Below are 27,822 nucleotides of genomic sequence, written 5' to 3'. Positions count from 1 at the left end.
CTCAAGCACTCAAAGAAAGCCCGCTGGACTGGGGGCCTGGTCCCTAGACTTGACCATTCCACTCGAGTCCCCGCGGCACTCCTCCATAGGTGTCTGTAATGCCCCAGAGCCTTCTGTTGCTCGACTAGCCAGACCTTGGGAGCCCTCCCGAGGCAGTCATGGTGACCCAGGCACTCTGTTTGTCCCACAGTCCCTCAGGGAGCCCTGCAGGGTCCCTCTGGCCCCCTTAGCGCCTCTGTACTCTGCATGGAAACCTTCCTGAGTGCATCATGGTGCAGGGACGTGGCAGTGCAGTAAAAGCAGATACTGTGGTGTCGCTGGGGTGCCCGGAGAACTACAGGGAGGTCAGAGCTGGGACCACCCATCCCATGCCCTCTCCTCGCTGCCTGTCAGTTCCACATGGGAAAGACACCCTGGGTTCAGGCTTCTTCTTCCAGCTTTATTGAATCGCAGCCATTCTCTGGAGAAGAGCTGCACCTCTGCCTGGCTTAGCAGCACCAGCAGCACAGTGATCGCAGGGTGCATCGTGACGTTTGCCGCACCCTTGGAGTGCTCAGGATGGAGGTGGTCTGAGCTGCCAGGGAGCAGATGGAGGGTTCATTGTCTTCCTCCAAGGCCTGAAGGGCTGTGATGGAAAGAAACGGAGCAGAGATGAACTGCCGTGTCTGTGAAAACCACCGGGCATCCCCTCCAGCCCACGCTCCCTACTTACTGCTGCAGATCTCAGCCAGCTTCTCCTCCCTTTGGTCCCTCAGGAGCTGCCCAGCAAGCCCTAGGGACAGAGCTTCATCAGACCCCCCACTCCCCAGCGTGCTCCCAGCAGCACAGCCCCCAGCTCAGCTGGCTGGGCTGCACGCCCTCCTCCCCCTCACCAGGCTGACCCCAGGGAAGAGCAGTAGCTGAGGCGGGTGGGACTGAGCAAGGCAGCCACCGAGCCCACCTGCATGGTCAAGGGTGGGAGAGAGAGGCCAAGGCCCTGCACGGGGCAGCCGAGGCTCTGGCAGCCACAGGGCTGCTCCTTGCTGCCGGTGCAGCGGCGGGACTGGGGCTGGGCTGCCAAAAGCGGGACCCTGGGGGCTGTGGCTCACCGATGAACCTGACGGCCGTTGTTCGCAAGGTGGCCTGAGCATCCTCCAGGTATGGCAGGCTCTGATTCAAGTACTGTTCGGTCCTGCGCCTGTCCCGCTGTAGCTGGAGAGAGCACAAGGGTATGGGGTGTCACACAGCCTCCCCAGCTGGCCGGAGCACTCCCGCCTGCCAGCCCCCGCCGCTGCCCAGAGCCCTCCCTCCCGCTGGGTGCGGGGAGAGGGGTGTGGAGAAGAGCCCTTGGGGCTCTCTTCTCGAGGACAGGGAACAAGGATGCAGCTCCAGGCTGTGGGCTGCGGGCTGCAGCAGGGCAGGTGAGGCACAGCTGCAGAGCGCACAGGGCAGACCCGTGGGGCAGCCCTCGTCCAGGGGTTGTCCTCACCAAGCACTCTGCAATCCTCCATGTCTGATGGCTCTGCAGCAGGTGTTTGAGCTTTTTCCACTTGAGGAGCTCTGCTGCAGCGAGGAGGGCTTCCCTGGCGGCCTGCAGAACAGCAGAAACTGGGAGATGGCACCACGGCCTGGGGAAGGAGACCTGGCATCTCCCTGCCTTTTCCTTTCTTCCTGGGGTCATCCTGCCCTTAGGAAGCTGGGAGGTACCCTGGCCCAAACATCTCAGGTTTTCATCCCTACATCACTGCTTAGCTTTGGAATCTGTACCTTGGCCACGCTGTGGATTTGGTCGCTCGTGTGAAAGATGAGAGGGAGCAAGCCCATTTCCACTTTTGTCTTCATCTGCCTCTCGTTCTTCCTCACCACAGTCTTCATTAGGTCTCTGAAGAGGCTGATGGAGAGCTCTCTCAGCTCGCTGAAGCCCTGGTAGAGAGAAGCAGAGTAGGACCTGCGTCCTTGTAGGTAGCTGTCCCCGACCAGCGCCTGGCCACGAGGCTTGGGCTCCCCCATCAGCCTTACCGCAGCAAAGAGGGGCAGGAGCTTCTCCATCAGCTGGACAGCGATGGGGCTGGCCTTTGTCTTCTTCAGGTGACCTATGACGTTTCGCGAGACCACCAGGGACTTCATCTTGATATTTGTGTTGCCGTCCTCCAGGACCTTCATCATGTCTGGCATGAAGACCTCCATTTTTCTTGCCTGCATGAAAGACAGAGTTTCTGTTTCCTGAAAAGGACTATGCCCGGAAAGCTCCCCAGGCAGCCACCAGGCCTCACCATGGCCAGGAGGGCCTTTGGAGCAGTCACCCAACCTCCTGACTCCCAGCCAAGGCCAATCCACCAGCTTATCTGCTGCCCCAGCCCCTGGCTGCCAATATGGCTCCCTTTGATGATGCCCTGCTCACCATCTCAGCTCTCTCTGACAGCGTCATGAGGCTCCTGAGCACCAATGAGAGCATTGCTGGGCTTGGATTCCTCAGAAACCTCAAGACTTTGTACATTGGAGAGAATTCCTCATCCTCCAAATCAGTGCAGGTCAGCAGCTGAAAGAAAGCCAGCGGTGAGTGACCAGAAGATCCAGCATGACTCCCCACACCGCGCAGCTGTTCCCATCAGCAGCTGAGGACAAGAGCACTGGGGCTTCTTCTGGTAACTCACAGCCAAGCGAACGAAACAGGTGTCCTCCTGGTATGTGTAGAAGAGCCTGTTTTGCCGGTCCTGGAGTTTGATGAACAGCTCCTTCAGAACCTTCTCCAAGGTCTGGGCCGTGGAGAGCATCACCTCCCACAGTGCCAGGGCAGTGCTGCAAGCCAGAGCGCTCTGTCAGCAGGGCGACTCCATCCCCAGCACTGTGGCCTGGGCCAGCCCCGCGTAACGCAGACCCTCCTCCCTGGGCAGGCAGGAGAGGGCTGAGGTGCTGTGCTCCCCATGGGGTGGGACAGAGGGTGGTGGCGAGGCTCTGGGCTGGCTTTGGTGCTGGGAACGCGGCCAGCCCACCAGGGCTGGAATGGGTGCTGGGACGGGGGAAAGCCCCGCTCCTCGGGGGTGTCCTGCGGTACTCCTTGGGTCTGGCAGCCAGAGAGTCTCCGGGTCCCTGTCACCACTAGGAGCAAGCCCTCCTGGCTGTCAGGGCCGGTACCTGTCTCCTCGTGGAGCGATCTTCAGCAGCGTGGTGACAACGTCCCCAGGGCACTGGTTAGCCATCAGGAGCAGCAGTGACTCCATGCTACGCTGGCCTGACTCCATGGTCACGTATTCCCAGTTTTCATAGATGCAGCTCATGATCTTTGGCACCTGGAGGGGACACAAGTGAGGGTGGTGCTGCCACTGGAGGGCAGCCATTGCCCCAGCTGCCCTTGCCGTCCCTCTCCTGCTTTAAGGTGGCTTCAGGTGCCTGAGACACCTGGCTTTGGGCCGGAGGCAGGGATGGAGGGAGGAACAAGGCCTGCCAGGGCTGAAGGACAGGGTCATCCAGCCACAGGCCACTTACATCTGTCAGCCAGACGTGAGGGTCTGCCATGACCACGTCCATCACACTGCTGCCCAGCGGCTTTTTCTTGGCATTTAATTCTCTCAGGGTATCAATGACTGTGAGGACGATGTCTGTCCTCTCAGATGGTTGAAGGTATTTTGCAAAGGCCTATGGCAGGAAGGAAGGGAGTGAAGAATGTCACGTTGAGTGCCCTGATGGTGCTGCTAAGCTGGACAGTGCGAGCAGCCCTGGTGAGAGATGCACAGCAGTGCTGGTAGCAGAGGCTGCAGTCACTGCATGGGGGAGGATGAGAAGAGAGGGCCCCCAGGGTGAGGGAGGAGGCTTGGGCTCTGGGGCACAGTGTGCTGGCCCTACAGAGAACCAGGGCCTGCTGTTGGCCAGGCGGAAAATGCTGCTTGGGCACTGGAGTGCAGCCCTCGCGTTGTCCCTGCTTGGGGACAGAAGAAACCCTGCTGAGAGCAGGGACAGGGAGGCCACGCCAGCCCCGCTGATTTTGGATGCCTTCTCACACGAGAGCCCTGCTGATGCCACAGGCAAGGCAAGGGGGCATCTCCTTACCATGGCAAGGTCTCTGGTGGTGGGTGAACAGCACAAGGAGGTGGTCTCAGCTTCCCAAGCCGCTGGCAGCTGTGCATTCTCCTCTGACAGTGTCGTGCCTAAAGAGCAGGGCAAACACAGGAGAGTGCGTGAGACCCAGCTGCTTTGCCAGCAAGCTTACCAGCTCCTGAGAAGAGCTTTGATCTAGGAATGGCTGAGAAGGGAGGTGATGACCCACAGTGAAAGGAGGAGGTGGTGGAGAGAGATGTAAATGAAAGGGTGACCTGCCTCCCGTGTATTTATGCCAATGCTCCTGGCCTGGTCAACTCCAAGGACCTAGAGCTCTGCATGCAGTCCCACAGTTAAACTGTGGTTGGAATAACAGTGACGTGGGGTATGGCTCGCATGGATGGAGTGCTGTGGGGCAGTGGTACAAGCTCTTCAAGGGAGAGGGGATGAGGAGTGGGGCTGCCTCCTGAGCGAAGGAGCAGCTCAGCTCCACGGGACGATCAGCTGTGTGGGACACAGCGTGGGTCAGGAGCAGGGGAGAGGTGGTGCTGGTGACATGGTGGTGCCTCCAGCAAGCACAGGAAGGGCCCGCCACAACACGCAGGAAGACAAGCAGACAGCTCGATTGATGTCGTTGTGCAGGGGCGGGGGAGGCAGCCCACCACTGCTTCTCTTACCTTTTTGCTGGCGGGTGAATAGGAAAAGGGAGAAAAGAGCATCCAAAGCCACACGGCTGGTCTTTTCTTCCCCAGATGACACGAGCAGGAGGAGACGTCCAAGCAGCTGCCCGAGGACTGGGATGAGGATCTCTCTGCAGGAGGCACGTCTGTCCTCATTTTGAGCAGCCTGGGTGAGGGAGGCAGAAGAGCAGAAGGGCTGAGGGCAGGCGCCTGGGGCCAGAGCCCCGGCCCCAAGAGCGTGGCCAGGGCTGGACCCAGGTGTGCCAGAGCTTTGCAGGACCATGCTGGCCGCAGCTCCCAAAGCAGCTAGCTGGGTGGCAGCCCCGCACAGGGAGAGCTGCCAGGCCTGGGCTCCCACCATGTCCCTTGGGCAGTCCCGTCCAACACAGGACTGGGGGCAAAGCTGGCTCCTGGCAAAGAGGGGGCTGGGGAGAGAAGCCCATGGGAAACAGAGGCACCAAGACCCCCACTTCAGCACAGAGGCTGGCAGAGCACCCAGACCTGTGCCCAGGCTTGCCTTGCAGGTGCCTCAAAGCTGCCAGCTGTGCCGGCGTGCAGGGAATGGGAGGTGGCCTGGCTGGAGAGTACCTGGTCCTTCCATACCTCCAGTGAGGAATAGCTGGCCAGCAAATGGCTCAGCATCCTAATCCTGCCCACAGTCCTCTCAAGCACAGCTGGTCTCTCAGAGCTGGTGAAAGCCAACAGCACCTTGGAAGAGAAAAGCTGCTGGTGTGCCTTGGGGGCAGAGGCGCTCCAGCAGAAGCGGCGCTGCTCAGCTCCAGGGCTGGACTTGCACAGTCCATCAATGCTTCCTCTGATCTGGGGCAAAGCCTGTAGTGGCGTTCCTGCCCCTAGGGTCCTTCACAGGCTTTGGACAAATGCCCCGAGCCTGCCTTGTGGCCAGGCAGGAAGGCAGATGCCACCCACTGCAGCCGCTGTGCTGCAGAAGAGCCTGGTGGGTAGCCCCCAGTTACCCAAGGCAGGTGCGCACCCTCCCTGCCATGCTGTCTCTCTGCATGGCGCTGGTGTGGGGACCACCCACTCAGGAGTGGGCACCCCCTTCCCTCCAGGGTGAGGAATGGCCCCTGTGAAGCCCACTCTTGGCCCATGCCAGACCTGAAAGATACTCTGCAAGTTCTCCTTGCTGACTCTGGAGGCAGGAGAGCTGAGCACCATTGTCTCCAGCATGGTGTCCATGGCATTCAGGGTCTGCAGAGAGGACAAAGAGTTGTGGCAGTGATTCTACTGTTCCTCCGCCCCCAGGAGACTGATCTGAACTCCCAGAGCCGCCGCAGGAGTCCCACACGGCCTCGCAGTTTCCGGGAGAGACCCAGGGGCAGACAGTGTGCTGCGGACAGAGCAACCTGCGGCATTGGATGGGGCCAGGCCCACGGGAAGGGCACAAAGGGACGAGGGTGGGAAAGCAAAAGCGAGAGCCTGCCCTGCCTCAGATCTCTGGTTGTATGGCAGCACAGGGTTATCAGGGAGCAGCCCAGAGGGACCGGGCGCTCCTGCAGGTCCCTGAAGTACCCAGCACGTACCCTGACGTAGAGGGAAGTGTCCAGTCCCTCCATTTCCTCTGCTGGAGGAAGCCCCAAGACACTCAAGCAGCAGGCATGTAGACTGCTTTTCTCTTTGCCCTCCAGCACCGTCTGCACTGAGCTGCAAAGAGAGAGAGGGGCCAGTTGGACACCGATGCTGCGAGCAGCGCCTCGAGGCCTCGCGTGGGTGCACACAGGCCTCTGAGGAAGGGGTCCCCAGCAGGGATGGGTAGGTACCTCAATTCGGCGATGGCAAGCATGGCGAGTTGCCGCACTGCTGTGCGCAGCTGGTCCCTGGGCTCTTGTTCCACCAGCTCCTACAGAGCACAACCGAGATGGGACCTGGCAGCTGCCAGCACCCAGCACCACCAGCCCCTTGCAGTGGCCAAGCATTGTCCTCACAGGGTGCCAGTGCCGGGGGTCCTTGCCCCCTTCCCTAGAGCCACCGGGTGTCCCCTCACCTTGACCTTCTCTGCCAGCTCGTATCCGTGGCAGAAGATATCCAGGCCCTGTGACAAGCCATGGTGCCTGGCGGTTCTGCACAGGCTGCAGATGCTCTCAAGAAACTTCATCTTCTGGCCCTCCTCCTGGCAGTGGGGGGACGGAGTGAGAAACGGGGAGTGTGAGAGGGGGGACACAGGGACAGCAGCACCACAGCACTGGGGGTGCAGGAGAGCTGGCAGAAGCAGCTCTGCCCAGCCCGGCAGCAGAGCCCCTGTCTGCCGAGGCTGGCACAGCCACATTCGGAAGGGCCGTGGTTACCTTTTCTGGGCTGTTGGCAAAGGCTTGGATGAAGTCCACATTTTGCTTCTCCTGTGTGTACACAGGCAACCAGCTGGCATCTAATAAAGGGGGAGAGCAGGGAGGGCTGTAGAGAGGCTCCGGGTGGCAGGAGAGCAGAGGAAGATGTGCCCTGCGTCCAGCCCGTGCCCACTCCCCTGGCCCAGTCATCCCGTGTGTGTCAGGGCTGGAGGGTGCCTGGCAAATGGGCTGTGATGCTGGGGCACGGTGCGGTGGGGAAAGCCCCGGTGCCCAGGGCTGAGGAACTGGCTTGCAGACGGGCAGGAGAGGTCCCCATCCCACAGCACCGCTGCCTCTGGCTGCCTGTGCCCCAGGCCAGGAGCTGGGTCCCCCCCTCTGCTCTCTCCCTCCTTGGGACAGGCTGTGCTGGGGCCACTTCCAGCGCTGAGCAGCCCTGTCACCCAGGCAGCATCGTGTCCCCGAGCCATGGGACCCCTGCTGCCAGTGTGCCACGGAAAGATTATCGTGGCATTGAGCATGGGGCGCTCGCTGGCCTCAGCCCTGCCCAGACCGAGAGGGCCCCTCACTCACCAGTCACCAGTGGCTGGACCATGCACACCTCGTGGGGCTCTGGTGGAGACCTGCTCTCCTGGGGAGCCCCATCCTTCTCCCAGGCTACACTGGGGAATCTGGGGGATCTCCTCATCATCCTGCAGGACAGAGGAAAGGGGTAGGTGTGGGGAAAAGGGAAGCTTTGGCGAGACGCCTGGGCGCCGTGGGGCTGCTGGGTGCAGCAGGGAGAGACGTGGGCTGTGCTTGGGGGCTCCTCGCCCGCTCCGTGCTCCTGCCCTGTCCCGTCGCTGTCCTGATGGAAACTGTGGGCTGGGGCCACGGCCGTGGTGAGTACAGGCACTGCAGTGTGGTGTCACCAGGTGAGGTCACAAAGACCTCACTGTGACCCACTGGCCCGGGAGGGAGGGGCCCGGAGCCCTCTGGGAGGGGCATGGGGCTGGTTCAGCCGTGGGCACCTGGGTGCTCTCGGGGTGCCTCCAGGCCCCTCTTTGACCTCCGGTGTATCCCAGAGCCCCTTGCTCAGACGCCCCGGCATGCCCGCCAGGAAAAGACCTTTGAGATCACCAAGTCTAACCATTAACTTGATGGTCTGCCAAGTCCATCACTCAAGCATGGCCCTAAGCACTACATCTAGGTGGGTTTTTAAACACCTCCAGGGATGGTGTTTCCACCACCTCCCTGTGCAGCCTGTTCCAATGCTTGACCAACCAGTCAGTGAGGACATTTTTCCTAACATCCAATCTAAACCTCCCCTGGCATACCTTGAGGCCATTTCCTCTTGTCCTATTGCTTGTTACCTGGGAGAAGAGACCAAACCAACCCCCACCGGCCTGCAGCCTCCTTTTAGGTAGCTGTAGAGAGTCTGAAGGTCCCCCCTCAGCCTCCTCTTCTGCAGGCTAAACACCGCCAGCTCCCTCAGCCACTCCCCATCAGACTTGTGCTCGAGACCATTCACCAGCTTCACTGCCCGTCTTCGGGCACGCTCCAGCACCTCAGTGCCTTCCCTGTAGTGAGTGGCTCAAAACGGAACACAGCGCTTGAGGTGCGGCCTTGGCAGTGCCGAGTACAGGAAGACAATCACTGCCCTGGTCCTGCTGGCCACACTTTTTCGACACACACTGGGATGCTGCTGGCCTTCTTGACCACCTGGGCTCACTGCTGGCTCACGGTCAGCCAGCTGTCCCCCAGCACCCCCAGGTCCTTTTTGTCCAGGCAGCTTTCCCAAGCCTGTATGTAACATTGTGGGAGGAGGTTGTTGTGACCCAAGGGCAGGACTCGGCATTCTCTGTGTTGAACGTCATACAATTGGCCTTGGCCCACTGATCTCCTGTCCAGGTCCCTCTGAAGAGCCTTCCTACCCTTAGGCAGATCAACATCCCCTGGCCCAGCTTGGTGTCGTCCGCAAACTTGCTGAGGGTGCACTCGATCCCCTCGTCTACATTGTCGATAAAGATACCCATTGGCACTGCTGTTCCCCTGGCCTGGCAGCCTTTCCTCGGGCTGCCTGCTCTGCTTTGTGGGTGCCGAGTGCCTGTGCCTGGGGTGTGGGTGGCCTGTCCCGGGGTGTGGGGACCTCTCCCTCAGGACAGCAGCCTCCTCTTGTTACCCAGCCTCTCTGCCTGGGTCTGCAGCCTTTGAGTCGGTGCTGGCTTCACCCCAGTGTAACGCCAGGTGCCTGCCAGCACATCTCTATCACTCTCCCCCTCAGCTGGACAGGGGAGAGGAAAGGCAACAAAAGACTTGCGGGACAAGAGAAGGACAAGGGAGAGATCGTGCACCCATTACCATCACAGGTAAAACAGACTTGGCACAGGGAAATTACCTGAATGGATAGCCAGCCCAATCCCAGTAGGGTCATGAGAAAAGAACCCTAAATCTTAAAACACCTTCCCCCGACCCCTCCCTTCTTCCCAGGCTCAACTTCACTCCTCATTGTCCTCTACAACTCCTGGTGGCTCCCCAGCCCTGTCTGCTCCCTGAGTGGCACCTTGGGACCCTCCTTCCCTCCAAACAAAGCAGGGTTATACCACTCACTGCACATCTACAGCGCAGCCAGAGGCAGGTGCAAGGCAGCCATTCTCAACTCTGCCTGTGCCTCCGTCAGCCTCTCCAGGCTCCTGGCGCGCACTGTCCTCCACGGGGCGGGAGAGAAGGAGGGGAAGAAGTGACACCTCTGCTGCTCGGCTGGAGGAGCAGTGCTTGGGGACAGAGCCCAGAGCAGAGAGACACTCATGGCAGTGGCAGCTCAGCTCCTCCAGGAGCTTGATTGATGGGAGACAGGTCACCCGGGCTCCCTTGGCTCCTTCTGGTGGCCTGTGCAGTGGGAAGGGAGAGGAAGAGAGCTGGGTGAGCCCCAAGTCACCTCTTCTCTCTTGTCAGGCAGCTCTGCCCGAGAGCTGCCTGCAGCCACAGGGGCACCTGTGCCCAGCTGCGGGGCTGGGTTCCCCCTGCTGTGCCTGGAGCATCCCCCCAGTTACCCCAGCAGCGTGCCCACCCACAGCTCCTTCAGCACCCGGGAGCTGCAGGCAGAGGAGACACAGCATCAGGCCCCACTGACCCCCAGCCCTGGGCAGACGCAGGTGCCTGCACGGCCCTGCCCCATGGGGAAGGGCACAGGGGCAGGACAAAGCCCCATGGGGTGGGACAGAGACATTTCCCAAGCCCTGGCTTGCTCCGTCCTGCCTGAGCAGCTGCTTTAGCCCTTCCCTTCTGGAAACCAAAAGGGGACCAGTGGGTGCAAGACATGGAAACATCTGCCCCTCCCTCCCTCCCTGCTGGCGTGCATCCTGCCCCCTGCCCATGCTCTGCATGGGGGGCAGAGGCCATTCATGGGATGGTGTGGGCATGGCTGGGAACCTCTCCTGCCCGGCCGTGGGATGTGGCACCATGCTCACCCAAAAGTGGAAACGGAGGAGCCACTGGGCACGGCAAGGATGATGGAGGTCCTGTCATTGCCACTGCCTCCCTCCTCTTCTCATTCTTCCTGCGCTGCCTCCTTCCCACTGCTCAGCACCCACAGCTGGTCCAGGGCCACCCCCACTCTGTTTTTTAACTTCTTCAAGTGCCTTCTATTCAGGTCCTTCTGCTTTCACAGAAGAGTGTGGAACATCAGCTTTACTTCAGCTGGCAGAGGAAATATTAAAATATCGGTGAGTAATTGCTGCAGGGCCAGTGGGGTGGAGATGCATGATGCTGATGGTTGAAGTCTGGAAGGAAGAAGAGTGCTACAGTTCTAATCACACTGTTGCTGTGAGAGAAACCAGATTTTTTTCAAGCTTGACTGCTAGGGACTTGTCTGGATGTGGGTCTTGGGAGGAAGAGGAAAGCAAACCGAGGTGAAGGAACACACTGACTCATCAGCTGTTCCCCATTTTCTTTCAAAAAAAAACTTTTTAAAAGCTAAGGTTTAAGATGATATTATTACACTAAGAAATACTGTAAAATATATTTATGAAAAAGTCTTTGTCTTTAACTAGGCACGGCTTCACTTGGGCAGTGAACTCGGGGAGCTCCAGGACAACTGTAAGGAGCAGGTGGTGTTTGTCCTGAGCCCCTGAACAAGCAAGATGTGAGCAGCGCCATCCGGACAATTGATACTGTGCGCAGCTGTGTCATGGTGGTCACTCCACCGCGCTTGGGCGTCTGGGCGATGCCCCGGCGTGTGTGAACCTTATGCAGCATGAGATAGTGTGTGCCTGCACTTAGCCTAAACTTAGAAATTGACATACATACGCTAGACATGTAAGGTATTTTTGGTTTTTGCCGAGTATAAAGGCGGGCAAGCTGCAGGCCCGGGTGAGAAGCCTCACGGATGGGTGGACACACCACGTAGAAATTTTCCCAGTTCCCGAGAGACTCGTGGCGCCGGCTGCAAGGGGGTTCCCAGCTGAAGGGTGGGCCTGGATGACGTTCAGGTGGTAATTGGTGATGTATCCTTCTCTTAGTCTCTGTCATGCTTTGCAGTAACGATTTGATGCTTCGCTCCTGTTGCTCTTCTATCATATTGTGCATCGGAACCAGTACTGTTTCCTTTTATCATACTGCATGCTATTTTCCTGTATTACACTGTAATCTAATAAATGGCCTTCATTCTTATAGTTGACTTGGAATTCATTTGTGCTTGGTATGCAGTCAATCAGCAAAACAGAGAGCTCGTGGCACGGGTGCTGTGACCAGTCAGAGGAGGGCCCGGCTCTGCTGCTCTGGCCTGTGTGGAGCTGCTGGGGCAGGAGGTGGGGGGAGACATGTGGGGGTGCACAGCAGGGGGTACCCATGGGGAGGCAGATGCAGGAGGGGCCACAGAAGACACAGGAAGAAGCCTGTGGAAGGGGACGCTGTTGGGGCCGCATTCTGGGCTGGAGGTGCTCCATGGCTCATGAGTCGAGATAAGGATGGAGCGATCACGCAGCAGGTACTATCGTGGGCAAAACAGACTCAGCTTGGGGAAATTAGTTAAATTTATTACCACTCAAATCAGAGCAGGATAATGAGAAATAAACCCAAATCTGAAACACCTTCCTGCCAGCCCTCACTTCTCTTGGGCTTAACTTTACTCCCGATTTCCCTGTCTCCTCCTGCCGGGGGAGGGAGAAGGGCAGCTGTGGTCAGTTCATCACATGTTGTTTATGCTGCTGCTTCTTTCTCAGGGGGAGGACCCCTCACACCCTTCCCCAGCTCCAGTGGGGGTCCCTTGTGGGGTCACAAGTCCTGCCAGCAAACCTGCTCCAGCATGGGCTCCCCTCTCCACGGGTATGCAGGTCTTGTCAGAAACCTGCTCCAGCGTGGACTTCCCGTGGGGTCACAGCCTCCTTCAGGCATCCTGCTCTGGCGTGGGGTCCTCCCAGGATGCAGGTGTACAGAATGTGGTGTCATGACAACATGATGATGCAACAATGTGCGCTTGTTCTATATAGCATCTTGCTGGGAGACCGGCCGTGGTGGCCACAGTTGAGTGCCTCTGGAGCAAGGGGTGCCAGCGCAGGATCAGAGCTCCAGGAGAGCTCTTGGAAGAAGCCATGGAGCACCGTCTCTCTGGTGGTGCACAAAATGTAGATGCACAGCTGAGTGCACTGAGGAAGAGGGGAGAGGTGAGCAACGAGCCGATGGGGAGGGCTCAGCCTGGGAGCCTGGAACATGCAGGCCTGCCCCAGGGGCTCAGGAAGTGCCTGGGGAGCTGACAAGGATCGAAAGCTGGGTGGAAGCAGGGAGGGTCTGTAGGCAGCCTTGCCTCTCTGCCCAGCGCGGCTTACGGCTAAGCAGGCGGGAGGGGTTGCTGCAAAAGGACACAGACATGGGTTGCGGAAGGGATGGGAGCTGTGGGGAGGGGGGCAAGGAAGCAGAGAGCAGCTTTTGACTGGGCTGCTCTTGGCGCTCCCCGTGGTTGGAGTCTTCCAAGAACCTTGCGAGCGCTGTGCAGCAGGCTTACGGAGATAGTGCCTCAGTGCCCGCGTCTCCCTCTTTCTAGCTCGGCAACAGGAGACAGCCACTGGCAGAAGGAGCTACTAGGCTGCTGAACCTCCCACTTGGGGTCAAGATCCCCGTGTCGCCTAGCTCCAGGCCTGTCTTCTACAGGACAAGGCTGGGGGAAAAGGTAAAGTAAGTAGAAAGGGGTAGAAAAGCTCTCCTCTTTGATGGTGTCCCCACCATTCCAAGAAGTCCTTGTGGCCACCTGCTCGACAGCGAGTGCTGTAGCCCCTCCACGTGGCAGCACTGGAGAGTAGAGGGAAGCTCCTGACTCCCTGGTGTGGTGATGAAGAGGAGGACTTGTGGGTTCTCTGGACCGGTTTCTGGCACTGTGAAAGTGCGTGGCCCGGGCCCTGTCTGCAGTGTGTCCAGGTCTTTCCCCCAGCCCAGCCCAGCCTGGCCCCCGCAGTCTGGCTGTGGCGCTCTCCGTGCATTCAGAAGGATGGAGCAGAGCGCTGGTCTCCAAGTGACCTTTACCTTTTCACAAGCACCGCCTGGCACCTTTTAGCTGTGGTCTCCTGCCTCCTTTACACTCTGGAAAATCTCTCCTACAGCTTCACCAGCCCTCTGGTTATTTCAATCTGGGAGATCCGTACTGCCGCCTGCTGAGCACAGAATACAAGAGCCTGCATGACCCGCACCTGCGGGCCTACCACCAGCGCCAGGACAACCTGCAGAGGCTGAAGGGAGAGGGTTACATCACCAGTGACAACAAAGTAGGTCTGGACATGGGGCTGATAAAAGCAGCCCTCCTCAAGCAGGCTTCCCAGAGCGCTTGCTGCAGCTGCCTGTTGCTGGTGGGGAGCACAGGGCTGTGGGGCTCGTTTCCCTGGGAGCAGAAGCAGCGCCAGCATCCCTCTGGCAAGTCCCACTCCGGCTCTCCTCAGGTCGCCTTGCACTGCCTGAGTGTTGAGGCAGCCGGTGCGAGGCCTGGCGCTGCGGCTAGGAGCACCGCTCAGCCATGGCGTGGTGGAAGAGTCAGGGGCCCTGCCACCGGGAAGGGGAGGGAAGGGTGAGCAGAGGAGCATCTCCCCTCCTGCTGGGTTTGGGCTGTTTTGGGGAAGGCAGTCTGCATAGCTGGCTGGCAAATTCTTGAGGGATGTCTCCCCTCATCTCTCCATAGGTGGTTTGCACTCTGAAGGAGTTCAATGATTACAGGCAGTATCTGACCACACTCAAGCTGGAGGCAGAGAAGATGTTCATGCGAGAGGAGGTAGAGCAAAGCGGAGTGTTTGTGGATGCCGCTCAGCGGCACGGTGCCGAGGGCTGGGGCTTTACTTGTGGCACCTTGGGGAGGCGGTCAGTGCAGGAGAGGTGAGGGCTGTGCTGCCGGGCTGGGCTCTGCAGCGGGCTGAGCTAGTGCAGGGCGCAGGCAGGAAAGTCACATGCAGGCATGCAGAGCCCCGAGGGCCTCTTCTGCCCTCCTTGCGTGGCTGGAGCAGAGCGCTGCCCTGGGCCTGTGGGATGCCTTAGCACACGCGGGCAGGAGTGCTCATCCAGGCAACAGCAAGCCACAACTTGGTGTCACCTTTCAGAAAAAGCTTTGGGAAGACCTGGCCAAATTAGAGGGTACCTCCAAACTGCCAGGACGGACTGATGTTTCTTGCCTGCGAGAGTGGTTGCTGCAGGAGCAAAGGAGGAGTTTGCCAGCTGCAAAGAAAAGGCAGAGGTAAGAAAAGGCCAAGTAACGCTTGCTCTTGAAGGGAGCCCATGATCCCCGATCAAAGTCCTGGAGCCTCACGTTCCAGTAAACACACGAAGCCCAGAGGTGGAAGGAGCCTGTGCTGGCTGCAAACCCATCGGCGGGGTCTGTGTTTGGAGCCTTGGACAGGCAGCTGTAAGCTGCTGCAGGGACTGCTGGAGCAGCACAACACGTAGCAGGATGACAGGAGTGGCTGAGCAGAAAATGGCCTGTGCAAGACGGACAGAGCGGCTCCTTCTCAGATGCCTGCCTTTCTCTTGACAGGCATCTCACCGTGATCGAGAAGAGGATTGAAGGACTGGAGGCTCTTGAGAAAGAGCGACGCCGCCTCCAGCAGCTTGAGGGCCAAGAACAGCAGCAGCAGGGAAAGAGGAGACAACCAGGCAGCCAGAGCAGCTCCAAAAAGCCTGCCAGCAAAGGGAGGCCAGTGAGTAGGAGCCGGGTGGATGCTGGGGGCTGCCTCTGCTGTGCAGCAGTGCGTTGGTAGCCGGGCCTTGGGAGAAGGTGCTGCCATGCACACAGGTGCTTGGGGCTTGCGAGAAGTGCTTGGCTGCTGAGGAGGTGGCAACTGGCTGGTGTGCCATGTGTCCTCACCTGAGGGTGGCTGTCAGATCCTGGGTCTGCTCTGCCAGCCCACTGGGTTGTAACCCATTCCTTGCCTCGCCGGGGACTACTTCGTCTCCCCCCTTCTATTATTTCTTTTCCCCTGTGCGTCTTGGACATGAGGCACTAGCCCTTTGTGATGCAAAAGTGTGCCTGGGCACCCTGAGTGGTCCCGTCTGTGCACAGACTCACATTTAGCATGAACCTGTGAGGTGCACTCAATGGGCTTAGCGTCCATGGTGCTGGTTTCACGTGCGGGTGAAAACTCTGGTTTTCATCCAAAGACTTCTGCATCCAAAGGTGCAGCACCCCTGAACCTGAAAGTGCCGGTGATGGGACATTTGTGAGTTGGTTTTCTCTTCAAGGAGGTCTTTGATCGGCTTAGTGGAGAGCCTGCTGTTGCCTGGTTCTCCTTAGCAGGGTGCCCGTTAAAAGCTGCCTGGCTCCATGCCCTGCAAGAGCCTCTCTGGAAGCGTTTCTGCATAGTGTGGGGTGGTATCTGTGCCAGGGTGAAGGCTTCGGCTCCTTCTGCCATGACAGTCAAGCTGTCAAGCTGCAAAAGAGCATTTGATGGGAGAGGACAACTTTGGGCTGCCGCCAGGCTCTGTTCTCGACTCGTGACTTCTTCCCCACTTTGTGTGAGGCTGGCAGCCTGCGGTGGACTTTCAGAGCGCCTCCTGTCCCAAGAACACTTCCTTGGGCTGGCAGCTTACAGCCAGGTCATGCAAGGAAAAGGATCGTTTCCTTCTGTGCTCTCAAAACCTGCGTGTGCCAGGTGGCGTACAGAGAAACCAGATTTTTTCAAGCTTGACTGCTAGGGACTTGTCTGGACGTGGGTCTTGGGAGGAAGAGGAAAGCAAATCGAGGTGAAGGAACACACTGACTCATCAGCTGTTCCCCATTTTAGCATTCCAAGCCTGCCGGACAAAAAGCATCTAAGAGCACACCGCCTAGGCTGCTGAACTATGGTGGCAGAAGACCAGGAGCTTCAAGAGATGGCTGAGACCATGGTCCAGGAAGTGCTGAAGCGGGTGAAGTGAAGCTGTGCAGGAATTGTTCCTGAATGTTTAACAGAGTTACATGGGACTTTCAGGGACTGCTAGTACTACACAAATCTGGCTTGAGCGCTTGGGAAATCGGAATTAGTTCAGACTTGATTTCTTTTTGAAATAACATGGCTGATTATCATTCCTTATTACAAATAAAAGCAGTCCTAAGTAGTTTGCTTTTAAGGTCAGAAAGTTTTTCTTCTTTTTTCTTGCACATTCATTTCCTCCATTTCCTGTTACCTCTTGCTTCAGTTCCACAAGGAAATACTGACAGCTTAATAACCATGGTAATAGCAATAATCAAACAGCAGGGCTGCTATTATAAAAAAAAAACAAAACAAAACAAAATGAGGTGAGGGCAGGAAAAAAAAAATAATCCCTGAAATCCAACATGTAGCCTCAGTTCACATCTATGATAAAGCAGCGGGGAAGTATTGAGCTAATGGTTGTGAGCTGCCAGCACTGCTGTTGCAGAAGATAGCAGGAGGCCTCTCAAAAGACTCATTCCTACCCAAGGATACTGATTCATCACACTAATCCAAACCCCACTTAAGAGATCCCAAATGAAAAATGGGCAAGAAGTTGTACCCGAGCTCCCTGTTTTGTAACCAACTGTGATGAGAGTGTAATACAAACCTCTGAAACCCCGATTTCAGAAACCTGGTGAGATACACCATCATCAGCCACCATGTCTGGGTATAACCACCTATGTCCCCTTGCCATTCCATGCAGTAATTCTCTGTAGCTTTTTCTGGAGAGCAAACTGCAGCCAACCAACCAGTTAGTTACAGGCCTTGTCTGCCCGTGTTCCAGTCAGGGTCACCTAACACTTTCAGCAGCTCAGGTGCGTACTGTACAAGCCCAGCAGCTGGCCTCCAAGACCCAGAAACTCCACCTGTCTTAATCTCTCCTAAACTTAAAAAGTGATGCTCTCTGCAAGACCCAGTAAGGAACAGCACAAGGTTTAAGCTTCCTTGTCCAAGAGTGCCAGCTTTTCTTTCTGAGACCACAAAGCACCATCTGGATCCAACAGAAACGGGGCTGGTAACCAGCTTGCTGACTACTAGCGCGCCAATACGGTTCACTGTCTTCGGGACTGGTCCAGCAGTTTCGTATAGGCTTTGCCACTCCTATCTAGCAGCACACAGCGGGACCAAACAGCCTAAAACACCCCGCAAACCACGCTTCAACAGCATTGCACTGAATTCCTGCAACTGGTGGAAGGTATTGAGTGGAACGATAGGAAATATACCATGCAATAGTTCTATTTTTTGTGAAGAACAATAAAAATGCTTAGTCAGCCAGAGCTGATGAATTTTACCGCTTTTGAGGATTTGTGCAAGTGGTTACTGATGGATGATCGATACACCGGCAGGGCAGGATGCTCAATACTGCAGCTTGCCCCATCCCCCAGCAGAAGTTTGGGGAAGTATATGCCCCAGAACACACAAAAGGCAAACTGATTATTCCCCACAGCTCAGCAAGAACCGCAGGCAAACTGCTGTCTTCTGTACCACCTGCACAGCCTGTCACCACGTTCCAGGAGAAATGACTTATGCTATGCGAAGACTCAGAAATCTCTAGAAGTCCCGTTGATCCACGCGGTACGATAGCTGTGTTACCCTGCTCAGAGACAGCTGGTTACTGACCTGGTGGAACTGATACAGGGCACTGCTCGCCTTTGGCCTTCTCACGCAGAGGATCGCCTTCCCGCAGTCTGCCCAGATGCTCGGCAGCTTTTTGCTGGGGGTTTCCAGGAAACAAAGCAACCACTAGCAAGTGGCCTAAAGCTCTTCTGACTCCACACACTGCCCACGGACTTGCTTCTCCAAACAACTGATTTTTACTAGACCCTTTGGACACTGTATATTATCCTTCAATCTAGCCACAACACCACCTTTGACAACTCCTTTGGAATGGTTTACTATCCCATTGATCTCGGCCTTCCGAGATAAGCTATTTCATTGTGACTTCCCATCGCTCAGATGGATCCTCACGTCCTGGATGAAAAAAGCAGCTCACGATCAAAGTGAGAGGACAAAGATGCACTGTGCGAAAAATAAATACTACAATATCGACGGCATGACTGGCTGTTGGCTATTTATAGCCTTACACTAACGTGTTACCCTGGCCATAACCTGCCCATCTTGGATAAGCTTATTTTTTAAAAAAAAACCTCATGAATAGAAGACAAAGGTTGAAATTTGCAAGACAGGAAACTGGATGATCAAGCTTGGGTAGGTCAACCCTTTTTCAACACACATAAGCATAACTTGCTACGCTTGTCCTCTGGGAGGGGGGAAAAAAGTATATGCGTTATGCTGTAATAGAAAAGGAAGCCCTTGCATTCTTCCTTCAGATCTTCCGATACCTGATAAGCCAGGCCCTCCAAATAAGGTGCAGTTTCCACTAGAATTACATAACGCATTTACAGGAAGTACTGGAGTTATCTTTAATAAGAGATCTCTGAGGTGGGGCCCATTCCAAAAAGTCACCTTAGTTTTTCTCGTTCAACAAATGAAACTCAGGACTGCAGGAAGCTGTCCGGGACAAAGAAGTGGAGCTGCTTCTCACTATTTTCATAATATTAAAGAATCTCTTTTTGTCCAGGCAAGAACATTCTTCCAAGACAAATGCAGGCTCATTAACTAAAAGTGATTCTGGTGAAGTCAAGCAAAAAAACACTCCACTGATGAGGACACCCGCTATGCTGCTACCCTGAAACCTAACCTGAATTACAAAACTACCCGTTTAACATTCAGTGGTTCTTTGAAATAGGTATTTGTAAACCACATCACTTTCACTTTATCAAGCAGATCAATTTTCAAATTTTTATCCTGAATTTCACAAGTGTATAAACCTGCAGTTCATTCATACAGTCTCCTTCGCTTTCACCTCCTTTCAGTAGGCTACGCTCACCTGGACAAAGCTGTCGTGGGTGCACGCTGAAGCAGTAGGACCAGCACAGCCAGCCAGAGGATCTGTGTGGGCTGCTGCTGAACAGCTCTGTGGTGTGGCTGCAAGAATTCAAAACACAGCTATCAGACTGCCGGAACCTGTGTCTGGTGTGCAGAGTTCTATAGCTTACTTTGATTAAACATTTCAATAATCACACAGTAAGTGAAATTCCAGAAATTTATTGTTACCTTCCAAGTGATTTTAAGACCAATTTCTTAATCTTAAAAATACTTATTTTAAGATATGTATAGATATATTAAAAATATATATTGTAAAATTGATAAAACACACACATACATGCAGAAACTTCATAATCAGTCTTTTGTGTCTTAATATCACCTCTCTGATTTGGCTGCTTGAGTTTCTTGTCACAATACACCACAAAAAGTGTATTCACATAGCTGAGCCTAGGTGTTCATACACACTTGTGACCATGTGAATTTTAAGACTTACAAAGAAAATGAATTATCTTAACCAAGAGTGTATCATTCCGAAGAATATCATGACTACTCCTGAACTACCACTCACCAGAAAGGTTTTCATCTGTAAATGAACCCTACAGGAACAGATGTATTCAAAAGGCGCAATTGGACTTGTGCTGTCAGGTGGCACCAATAACTAATAATGTCTCACATGGTCTCCATGACTGATTTTTCATTATAATGAATTTTTCAGATAATGAAGCTTCAACGCATTTCTTTGACCCGATTCTACTACTGTCAAAGGTTTTGCAGATAGCCGAAAGTAAACAGAACTAAATCCTTACAATAATTCTGGTCTAAGGCTAGTGGGGAAAAAAAGACTTAGACGAGCATATTTTATTTTACTGACTTTTCAGTAAGAATCATAATGAAAAACCAGGGAAAACTTTTTGTCACAGAAGTTAACAAACAAGTTTGAATACACATAAAAAGAAATCTTTTCAGAAAGTTCTACTTTGATTTCATTTAATGGGACTTCAAAAGTGAAATGAAAAGAGTCAAGAATAAGATTGAACATACATTCTTCAGTTCTCTCACTTATTAAATATGTATCTTAAGGTTAACTATCACTTTCCAAACAAACTAATCTTGCTGCTATGCTCTCATGATGAAGGAAACCAGACTTTTTCATGTGGACATATGAAGAAACACGCTTTCAGCATGCTGTATGTTATAATATACAGAAGAAAGGATAACGGAGAGATTAAGAGATACACAGGCACAGAAGTAAAACCACTGAGACAGTCCTAAGTGACAGTGAAAATTAAAAGATTTATCATACTCCAGTGAAATGTCACTTACACTCTCAGAAACGCTAATTAATTCACTGGAGTTTTCAAATGCCTCAGATTCCCTAAGTTTCTGTATTTTAGTTTTGATTACACCTTGCAAAATTTGGTATGTTTTCACCACATTCTCACACCCACCTCCCACCCCAGAAGATTCTACCTGAGCAACATAGCCAAGTTATCCTTTAAACTTAAAGCAACGAGCGTCATCCAGTGAGAGAGATCTACATATTCATGTCTAAATCTGCGCTGGTCTCCCTCAGCTCCCCTACAGGCAGTACTTCAAAACAGGCACTTCCAGGACACCAGTAATCTTACCCCAAGACAAACTCTAAACCGAGCAATGTGAATCGCACCCGAGACGCCCCTTTCCTTCCCTTGACTACGGAAGAGGGCTGGGGCCTTAGCTGAGATAGAGACAACTACCACTCATCATGATGAGTTTCAGCCTATGCTCTGTAACCAACAGAAACACAAAGCGGGGACCACCTCCCACCTTAATGAAGCAAGTATTCTGGATGAGGCTTGGAGCTACCTGGTCTAATAGAAGGTGTCCCTGCCCACAGCAGGGGGGTGGGAACTTGCTGATCTTTAAGGTCCCTTCCAACCCAAACCATTCTGTGATTCTCAGGACACCTGCTCCTGGGAGAAGACTTAATAGTTAGCAGCTGGTAAGGCAGGCTCCACACTTTGGCCACCACAGTAATCTTTGCATAAGGGGCACAAGGCAAGGAGCACGTGGCAGAAACTGCCTGTCTCTTAAACATTTACATGTGTCTACAAGAAATGCCCAGCTCCTCAGAACACTTCCTTGACAAAAATGACGTTATGGAAACTAGTGATTATTGTCTGAAATGTTCTCAGCAGAGGTCTCAGAAGAGATGCACAAAAGATGTAATGATTTCACTGTGTAGGATTTCTAAACAGGGATAGATAGCTGTCTTTGTGAAGGTGCAGCTGCCAAAGGAGGAGCAGGCAGAAGGAAAGAATAATAACTGAGCTTTAGTTTGTTCAAGGAAAGGGTCACTGTTCTGAATTTCAGAAGTTTTAGGGAAACTGAACAAAAACACCACAAAACAACAACAAATAGACCACCACTCCCCAGAAAATAACCCATCATGTGATTTTTCCAATTCAAGGTAAGGGCAAGGAAAAGAACAGTAATTTGCTTCAACTCCTCTTCTGAAGAATAAAAACACTTCAGTGAGACTGATTTATTTTGTAATCAAGTGATTAAGTGAGACTGACAATTGTGGCAGAAATAATTTCAAAAAAAGAAAGAAGCCAAGACTTTTGTACTTTCTAGTCTTCAGTGCATAAAAAAATACAACATAAAGAAGCTAAGCAAGAAAAAAAATTTGGATACAAAAATAGTACGAGCAGAATGAAATATTCTACACCAGGAGTCCTCAAACTACGACCCGTGGGCCAGATATGGCCCCCCAGGGTCCTCAATCCGCCCCCCCGTATTTACAGAACCACCACATCACCACCACCCTGCCGGGGGTTGGAGGGGGAAACCAAGCAGCCACAGATGACTTCCTGCCACCTAATCCGCGCACCAGCCCCTGTTTAGAAAGTTTGAGGACCCCTGTTCTACACAGTACGTTTGACTGATCTTTAAGGTTTAAAACCTTGACCTGGAAAAACATGAGACCACGGCCTAGGATACTACTTCTTAACAAGGTCTCAGTGCTTTAATATCATGGTCCAAGTTTTGCTTAATTGAAAAAACAAAAATGAAAGTTAGCCTCACACCGACATTTTGGACAAATGTTTTTCTCCTCACCCTTTCACCTCAACAGAAAGGCTATCCAGAAAATCACAAGGGGACAAACAAAATCTGGAGGAAGGACACAAATAGCAAACAGAAACTCCTTTTGCTTTAAAGGTCCATCTTCCTTTTAGACTGGACACTTTCCAATTCTCACTTGAGATATACACATGGCAGAGTATTATAGAAAAATAGTCTCACTTTAAAATCTATTTTTGAAAAGCAAATGCAGAAATTTTTTTCCATACCTGTTGGATAGCAGGCTTGTGAGTATGGCACTGAAGATGCAGAGCTGCTACAATTTGCAATGGATGCGGCAACGCTTTGAGTCCCTTGCTGAAGTGGCGGAAGAGAAGCCACAGGCTGGAGTGTGTACGTGGCTCCCGTTGGAAGCGTCTGGAGTACCGGAAAGGCAGCCCCTTTATCTGGAAAAGCTGGGCAAGCCCCTTGCCCTGGCAGCAACCCAAGTGGTCCCTGCTGGATCCAAGTGGAAGGGACTGCAGTCGGATCTAATCTTTGTGCTGGTGAAGTGCTGGGGGCTCGGCACGAGGTTGCCGTGTAGGAGTAAGGAGGGAAAACACCTTGACCGTAAAGTTGATGAAACTGCCCTACAGTCAGCAGTCCTGCAGTGGGTACAAATTAAAGTGAAACAAGTGTTAAGGAAAGGAGTTTTCACAGGCAAAGAAAGGCAATATGAGGAGCCAAGGCTCTGCAACATTATTTGGGAAGACTACCTTTGCTCCAGCATACTTAACCCAGAAAGGAGACTGTACTCTTAGACCCGAGCATGCAGTAACTGCTGTGTGGCACACGAGTGAAGCGCCAACACAGGTGTCTGCGTAGCATTCAATCTCCTTAAACTGGCAGTAATGAGTTACCCGTATTTAGAAATGTGCCATACATCGGAAAGTGTAGTAACTTACTAAACCAAACAAAAGCAATTTTGAAAGTACTGTGTGTTAAATCAGACAATACATTTTAAGAAAGGGACATCATAAAGCAAGATTTTACCAAACTCCACTACTGACAGTTCACAAACAGCTAAGGGAAGGGCAATGACAAAATCCTCCAAAGGACTTTGCAAGTAGTTTATGACAAGTCATTTATTTGGTCAAGAAAAAAAATTCAAAGCCCATTTTTTCTCAGTCAGCTCAACTAGTTCGGTGCAGACTAAAATATCCCAGACTTTGCCATTTTGTTATTTCCTAGATAGTCCTTTTATTCTTCTCTATTATTTTACAGTTTCATCTCTCAGACAGTTACTGTTTCATGAAATGGTATTTGCTTTTATACCATGACAGCTCGATTTCTGTTTTGGTGGCTTTCTTGAAACACTGACAGTAACACCCCGAACGCCTGTGCTCATTGATTTCTCTAAGAACTACTGCATTTGTGACTCCCCTGCAGGATTGCATTTAGCCAGGAGAATTACAAGTTTCAGGATGGTTCACATCAATAGGGTTGATCTAGAAGCCAGGCTTTCTCAGACCTGTAGTTTCCAATTCTCACTCAAAAGGACTTTTTTTAAAAAATAGCCTCACATTTACCTCTGGCACTCCTCTGATGGAAGCTAATTCAAGAAATCAGTAACATACAGTCATTATTCTGCAAGTTCACATTTAACCATTAAGAATCACTAAATAAATACCAGCTGACCCTGAAGATTTGCTAAGACTTAATGCATAAGACTGTTTATTTCCTGTTCAGTACTTTCACCATTTATAAACAGAGAGAACGAACAGGGGTATGAAAATCCTTTTGTTTATATTTCACCTTTGGATAGGGACATGAAGATTATCTAGTTCTAACACATACACAAGACACCACAGGATGCCAAGTTACCCACCTCCCGCTGCTGTACAGGAATTGTTCCTGAATGTTTAACACAGCGTTCCATGCTGCAAGACATTGGGAACAGACTGACGCTTTGCAAACAAAGGTATCTCTTATCAAATTACCTCACATTTACAGCAAAGACGTGTCCCTAAATAGTCAGTACAGAGCGCAACAGCGCATTGTCAGCCTGTCAGAACTTGACTGCATAGAAACCCCAATGTTTTCCTTGTTCTGTCTTTCTAGAAAATGAGACTCCTAGAGCAAAAACTCTGAAACTGCAGCCATCAAAACAGGACAAAAAATGAACAAGTCGTCTCTTTCTAATAATTTCCTTTACCAGTGGTCTGCGTTACATCAGACAAACCACATGTCATTGAAGTCTGCAATGACTCATCTTAGCGTTAACAACGTTCACATCAAATCATTAATTTAAATGCTTCCTAGCCTCCCTACCGAAATAAGTTCCATCCCTTCTCCGATGCTTCATTTTGTTTTCTTGGTATTGCACGTGCAGTTCCACACACATCACGGAAAACACCACTTGAATTAGATGACAGTTCCTACCCTGACACAGTAACCAAGAGTATGGTGATACCCTACTCTGCTCTAAATGCCAGCCGGTGCTGCAGAGAGCAGTACCATCAACTGCTTCTCCCCTTCTCCTGGTCGCACAGTCCTGTCGCTCCTCCTACACCGCGCCTTACAGCTCTGCACCCATGGGGTGCATCACCCGGGTCCAAGAGCCAGCCACAAAAAGGCTGTTAAAGTCTTCTCCGATCACTGCGCTGAACCAACACGTTGCTGTATCAGCTGCAAGGAAGATGACAGTTAACACGCCACCAAGGGAATGGGAAGCAGGAGTGCTCTTCTGGCAGCAGCCCACAGTTAGAGCAGCCCAAGAGCACTGCAGAGCAAGATATTCACATCTTCCTTACACAGCACCAGCTACAAAGCTTTTGGGCCGACACAAAATGTGTGGAATAATCCTGAGGGCTCAGACTTGTCTTGGGAAAACTCAGATCCTCCCAAAGAGCGTTAGAAAGAAAGAAAACACATTCTAGGGCTTTTCAGCAGTATTATTTTCTAATTAGCTCTCACCTACTCATGCGATCCATTTTAAAAACTGCGTAGCTTGTGAATTCTTTTTCAGGAGACAACTGACAAAAATCTTACTACCAGGTCTTGCTTCCTTTGCACAAAACTAACAGGATGCTCTAGTGATCACTTCACATGACTCACTGTTTCGCACACATTTAATGACAGCTTATTAAGCACCCCTACTGATGGGCATCCTTACCGACGGGCAAGAAGCAGTAACGTTCATCTGGTAGAGCTGTGCCAGCTCCACAGAGATCAGGCAAGGGTGTTCTTAGTGTAGTACGCAATGGAGACTGTACTATAGTCTACAGGCAGCCTGAAATACATGTGAACCATGCTACTCATGCTTACTGGCAGCAGATCTACCTGCATAAACAACAACAGCTTCCCTATACCAGGTGAACTGAGATGCCACCGGCAAGGACAGGTAACCCTTCTCCCTCAGGAGAGTGCTGATTTTCAAAACCCATGCCACCCAGCGCTTCTCAAAAACCCACCAAGGCCCCACACGGCCCACTCCGACTCACCAGGCCTGTTGGCATTGCTGAGCGTCGAGGGCGGAAGCAGCAGTTGCCTGGCCAGTGGCATGCCAAGCAAGCGCTGGAAGCGGTTAGGTGGGCGGCTGGTCACATCCAGGCCCGCTGCCATCTTCGCCTTGTTGCCTTTCGTCAGGCGCTTCAGGTGGACGAGGAGTTCGTGGCGGTCACGGCAAAAGTGGGGGCTGCGGAAGTGATGCAGGGACCCAGTGCAGTTGCCACCGTTGCCTTGCCCACCCTCTGGGCCCGGCCCCCACCACACTGCTCCCCAGCAACATCCCCACCTTGCAGAAGCCGTAGAGATTGAGCTGTCGGATGAAGCTGATGAAGTTCTTGGTCTTGAAGAAACCGGCGGCTGCCGCTGCCCCACGGCCACCCAGCTGCGCGGCGACGGCCAGCCCGGTGCCCAGCAGCTCGCACCCAAAGAGCGGCTGGTTGATGAGCAGCCCCTGGCCGGAGGCACCCAGCGAACGGAGCGGCAGCGCGGGCTGTTGACCAGCCGCCACAGTCTGGCGGGGAAGGTGTCGGCACTGACGGGGACGGGCTGCTGCGACGCCCGCCGCGCGCGGCCCCCGGCCCTCAGCCCCGCCGCGGCCCTGGTCCGCGCAGCGCCCCGGTCCCTCGGCACGGCACGGCCGCAGCCCCGCCCCCCCTCAGCTCGCCGGCGCCCTCAGCCCCGCCGCCCCCCTCAGCTCGCCGGCGCCCTCAGCCCCGCCGCCCCCCTCAGCTCGCCGGCGCCCTCAGCCCCGCCGCCCCCCTCAGCCCCGCCGCCCCCCTCAGCTCGCCGCCCCCCTCAGCCCCGCCGCCCCCCTCAGCTCGCCGGGTGCCCTCAGCCCCGCCGCCCCCCTCAGCTCGCCGGGTGCCCTCAGCCCCGCCGCCCCCCTCACTCCCCCCGTCCATTCAGCTCCCCAAGTCCCCTCAGCCGGGCCATGTCCCTCAACCCCCACCATGTCCCTCAGCCATCCCCTCCGCCCCGCCGGTCCCCTCACCCCGCCGGCCCCTCAGCTCCGCTGCCACCAGCATCTCCCGTAGCTTCCGTGAGCGACCGGGCGGCTGAGGCCCGGGGGCCGAAAGTTGCCGCTCGGGGCGGCCCCGCCGCCAGCCCGCAGCCGTCCCGGCGGCAGCCTGGAGGTCCTTGAACCACGGCGCGGGTGGGCGCCGGGCCGTGGAAGGCGGCTGCAGGCGGGGCAGAGCAGGGAGCACGCGTCCCGCAGCCCCGCGCCCCGCCATGGCTGCCCGCCGCCCCGGGACCGCGCGCGGGAAAAGGGGCGGGACCGCAGGACCACGTGACACATCAATCCCAGGGAGGGGCGATCTCGGGAAGGGCGGGGCGGGGCGGGGGCGGGTTCTGCTGAGCAGCCGGACCTGCCCGGGCTGCCGCGGCTGCCGCGGGGTGCGGGCGGCGGGGACGGACGGGACGGGGGGGACAGAGGGGGACGCGGGCAGCGCGGGGCTGGGGAGCTGCTCCGTGTGCCGGGGGTGCACCGGGCTGGTGCTTACCCCGCCGGGAGGAATGCTGCCGGCAGAGCAGGTGTTGCAAAGTGTCGGCTTAAAAACCGCTGGCAGTTCACAAAAGGAAAAGCAAATTTATCAGGAGCGCAGAGGAACGCGGAACGAATCGGGAATTGTGTCACATTTGCCCTAAACCCCCCGAGACCTGTGCAGTTCTGATCCCCACACCAGAACAGATCAGGTGGGGTTAAAATGGGGCAGCGAAAATCAGCAGCGAGTATAAGAACTAGCTTCAGCGGAAGGAAATGCTGAAGAAGGAATCTTCAGAGGGGCGGTTATTGTATAAAAAGATAGGTAGTGAAGTTGTAGTTAGTGTAAAGGAGGCAAGCACGGCTAATGGAGGTTTTCAAATAGGAGAAATCAAATCAGGTACTTAATCACAGGGAAACCGGGGAACTAATTGCCACAGGATGTTTTGGGTACCACAATGTTACTTGGCTAAGGGAGGGTGTGGGGGTGTGCGTGTATGTGA

General features: G+C 54.1%; 3 protein-coding genes across 5 annotated transcripts; all 3 read right to left on the bottom strand.

Moving 5' to 3' along the window:
- Positions 1-438: 438 nt before the first annotated feature.
- Positions 439-3,634, bottom strand: LOC308057327 (uncharacterized protein). 3 transcript variants are annotated; one of them, XR_013925217.1, is made up of 7 exons: positions 3,115-3,633; positions 2,634-2,778; positions 2,381-2,518; positions 1,999-2,175; positions 1,747-1,902; positions 713-1,570; positions 439-625 (listed from the first exon to the last, which is right to left on the bottom strand). XR_013925217.1 is itself a non-coding variant. In XM_080411459.1 (7 exons), exons 1-7 carry the CDS (start codon positions 3,505-3,507, stop codon positions 1,085-1,087), a joined length of 1,299 nt encoding a protein of 432 aa, XP_080267585.1. In that variant the 5' UTR covers positions 3,508-3,634; the 3' UTR covers positions 439-1,084. The 3 variants fall into 3 exon arrangements, 2 of the variants coding, with proteins under 2 accessions (XP_080267585.1, XP_080267584.1); XM_080411459.1 differs by having other exon boundaries at positions 439-1,570; positions 3,115-3,269; positions 3,466-3,634; XM_080411458.1 differs by having other exon boundaries at positions 439-1,570.
- Positions 3,635-3,636: 2 nt separating this feature from the next.
- LOC308057326 (uncharacterized protein) lies at positions 3,637-9,679 on the bottom strand. Its single transcript, XM_080411457.1, has 9 exons — positions 7,568-9,679; positions 6,998-7,077; positions 6,697-6,822; positions 6,473-6,552; positions 6,236-6,356; positions 5,811-5,903; positions 5,298-5,402; positions 4,692-4,860; positions 3,637-4,124 (listed from the first exon to the last, which is right to left on the bottom strand). Exons 1-9 carry the CDS (start codon positions 7,683-7,685, stop codon positions 3,646-3,648), a joined length of 1,371 nt encoding a protein of 456 aa, XP_080267583.1. The 5' UTR covers positions 7,686-9,679; the 3' UTR covers positions 3,637-3,645.
- A 128-nt stretch (positions 9,680-9,807) lies between these two features.
- On the bottom strand, positions 9,808-27,130 carry LOC308057329 (heat shock factor protein 5-like). Its single transcript, XM_080411462.1, has 6 exons — positions 26,828-27,130; positions 26,123-26,347; positions 25,830-26,023; positions 22,617-22,991; positions 19,286-19,383; positions 9,808-18,906 (listed from the first exon to the last, which is right to left on the bottom strand). Exons 3-6 carry the CDS (start codon positions 25,948-25,950, stop codon positions 18,877-18,879), a joined length of 624 nt encoding a protein of 207 aa, XP_080267588.1. The 5' UTR covers positions 25,951-26,023; positions 26,123-26,347; positions 26,828-27,130; the 3' UTR covers positions 9,808-18,876.
- Positions 27,131-27,822: the final 692 nt, after the last annotated feature.

Source organism: Falco punctatus (assembly GCF_963210335.1).
Source record: "Falco punctatus genome assembly, contig: scaffold_71, whole genome shotgun sequence".
In the NCBI taxonomy this organism is placed as follows: domain Eukaryota; kingdom Metazoa; phylum Chordata; class Aves; order Falconiformes; family Falconidae; genus Falco; species Falco punctatus.
This window is presented reverse-complemented; position numbering and strand designations above follow the sequence as displayed.

What these genes read in the sequence shown, in the direction of transcription:
- LOC308057327 (XM_080411458.1), bottom strand. Translation starts at nt 3,317, where the DNA reads ATGGCTGCCCTCCAGTGGCAGCACCACCCTCACTTGTGTCCCCTCCAG. An exon ending in TGTCAGAGAGAGCTGAGATG is followed by an intron (nt 2,176 to 2,380) that starts GTGAGCAGGGCA and finishes TCTTTCATGCAG; the next exon opens with GCAAGAAAAATGGAGGTCTT. An exon ending in AAATCCACAGCGTGGCCAAG is followed by an intron (nt 1,571 to 1,746) that starts GTACAGATTCCA and finishes GCTGTTCTGCAG; the next exon opens with GCCGCCAGGGAAGCCCTCCT.
- LOC308057326 (XM_080411457.1), bottom strand. Translation starts at nt 7,685, where the DNA reads ATGATGAGGAGATCCCCCAGATTCCCCAGTGTAGCCTGGGAGAAGGAT. An exon ending in TTGCCAACAGCCCAGAAAAG is followed by an intron (nt 6,823 to 6,997) that starts GTAACCACGGCC and finishes CCCCACTGCCAG; the next exon opens with GAGGAGGGCCAGAAGATGAA. An exon ending in ACTTGCAGAGTATCTTTCAG is followed by an intron (nt 5,403 to 5,810) that starts GTCTGGCATGGG and finishes TTCTCTTCCAAG; the next exon opens with GTGCTGTTGGCTTTCACCAG.
- LOC308057329 (XM_080411462.1), bottom strand. Translation starts at nt 25,950, where the DNA reads ATGGCAGCGGGCCTGGATGTGACCAGCCGCCCACCTAACCGCTTCCAG. An exon ending in CAGCAATGCCAACAGGCCTG is followed by an intron (nt 22,992 to 25,829) that starts GTGAGTCGGAGT and finishes TACCCACTGCAG; the next exon opens with GACTGCTGACTGTAGGGCAG. An exon ending in CCCACGACAGCTTTGTCCAG is followed by an intron (nt 18,907 to 19,285) that starts GTGAGCGTAGCC and finishes TGTCCCGGACAG; the next exon opens with CTTCCTGCAGTCCTGAGTTT.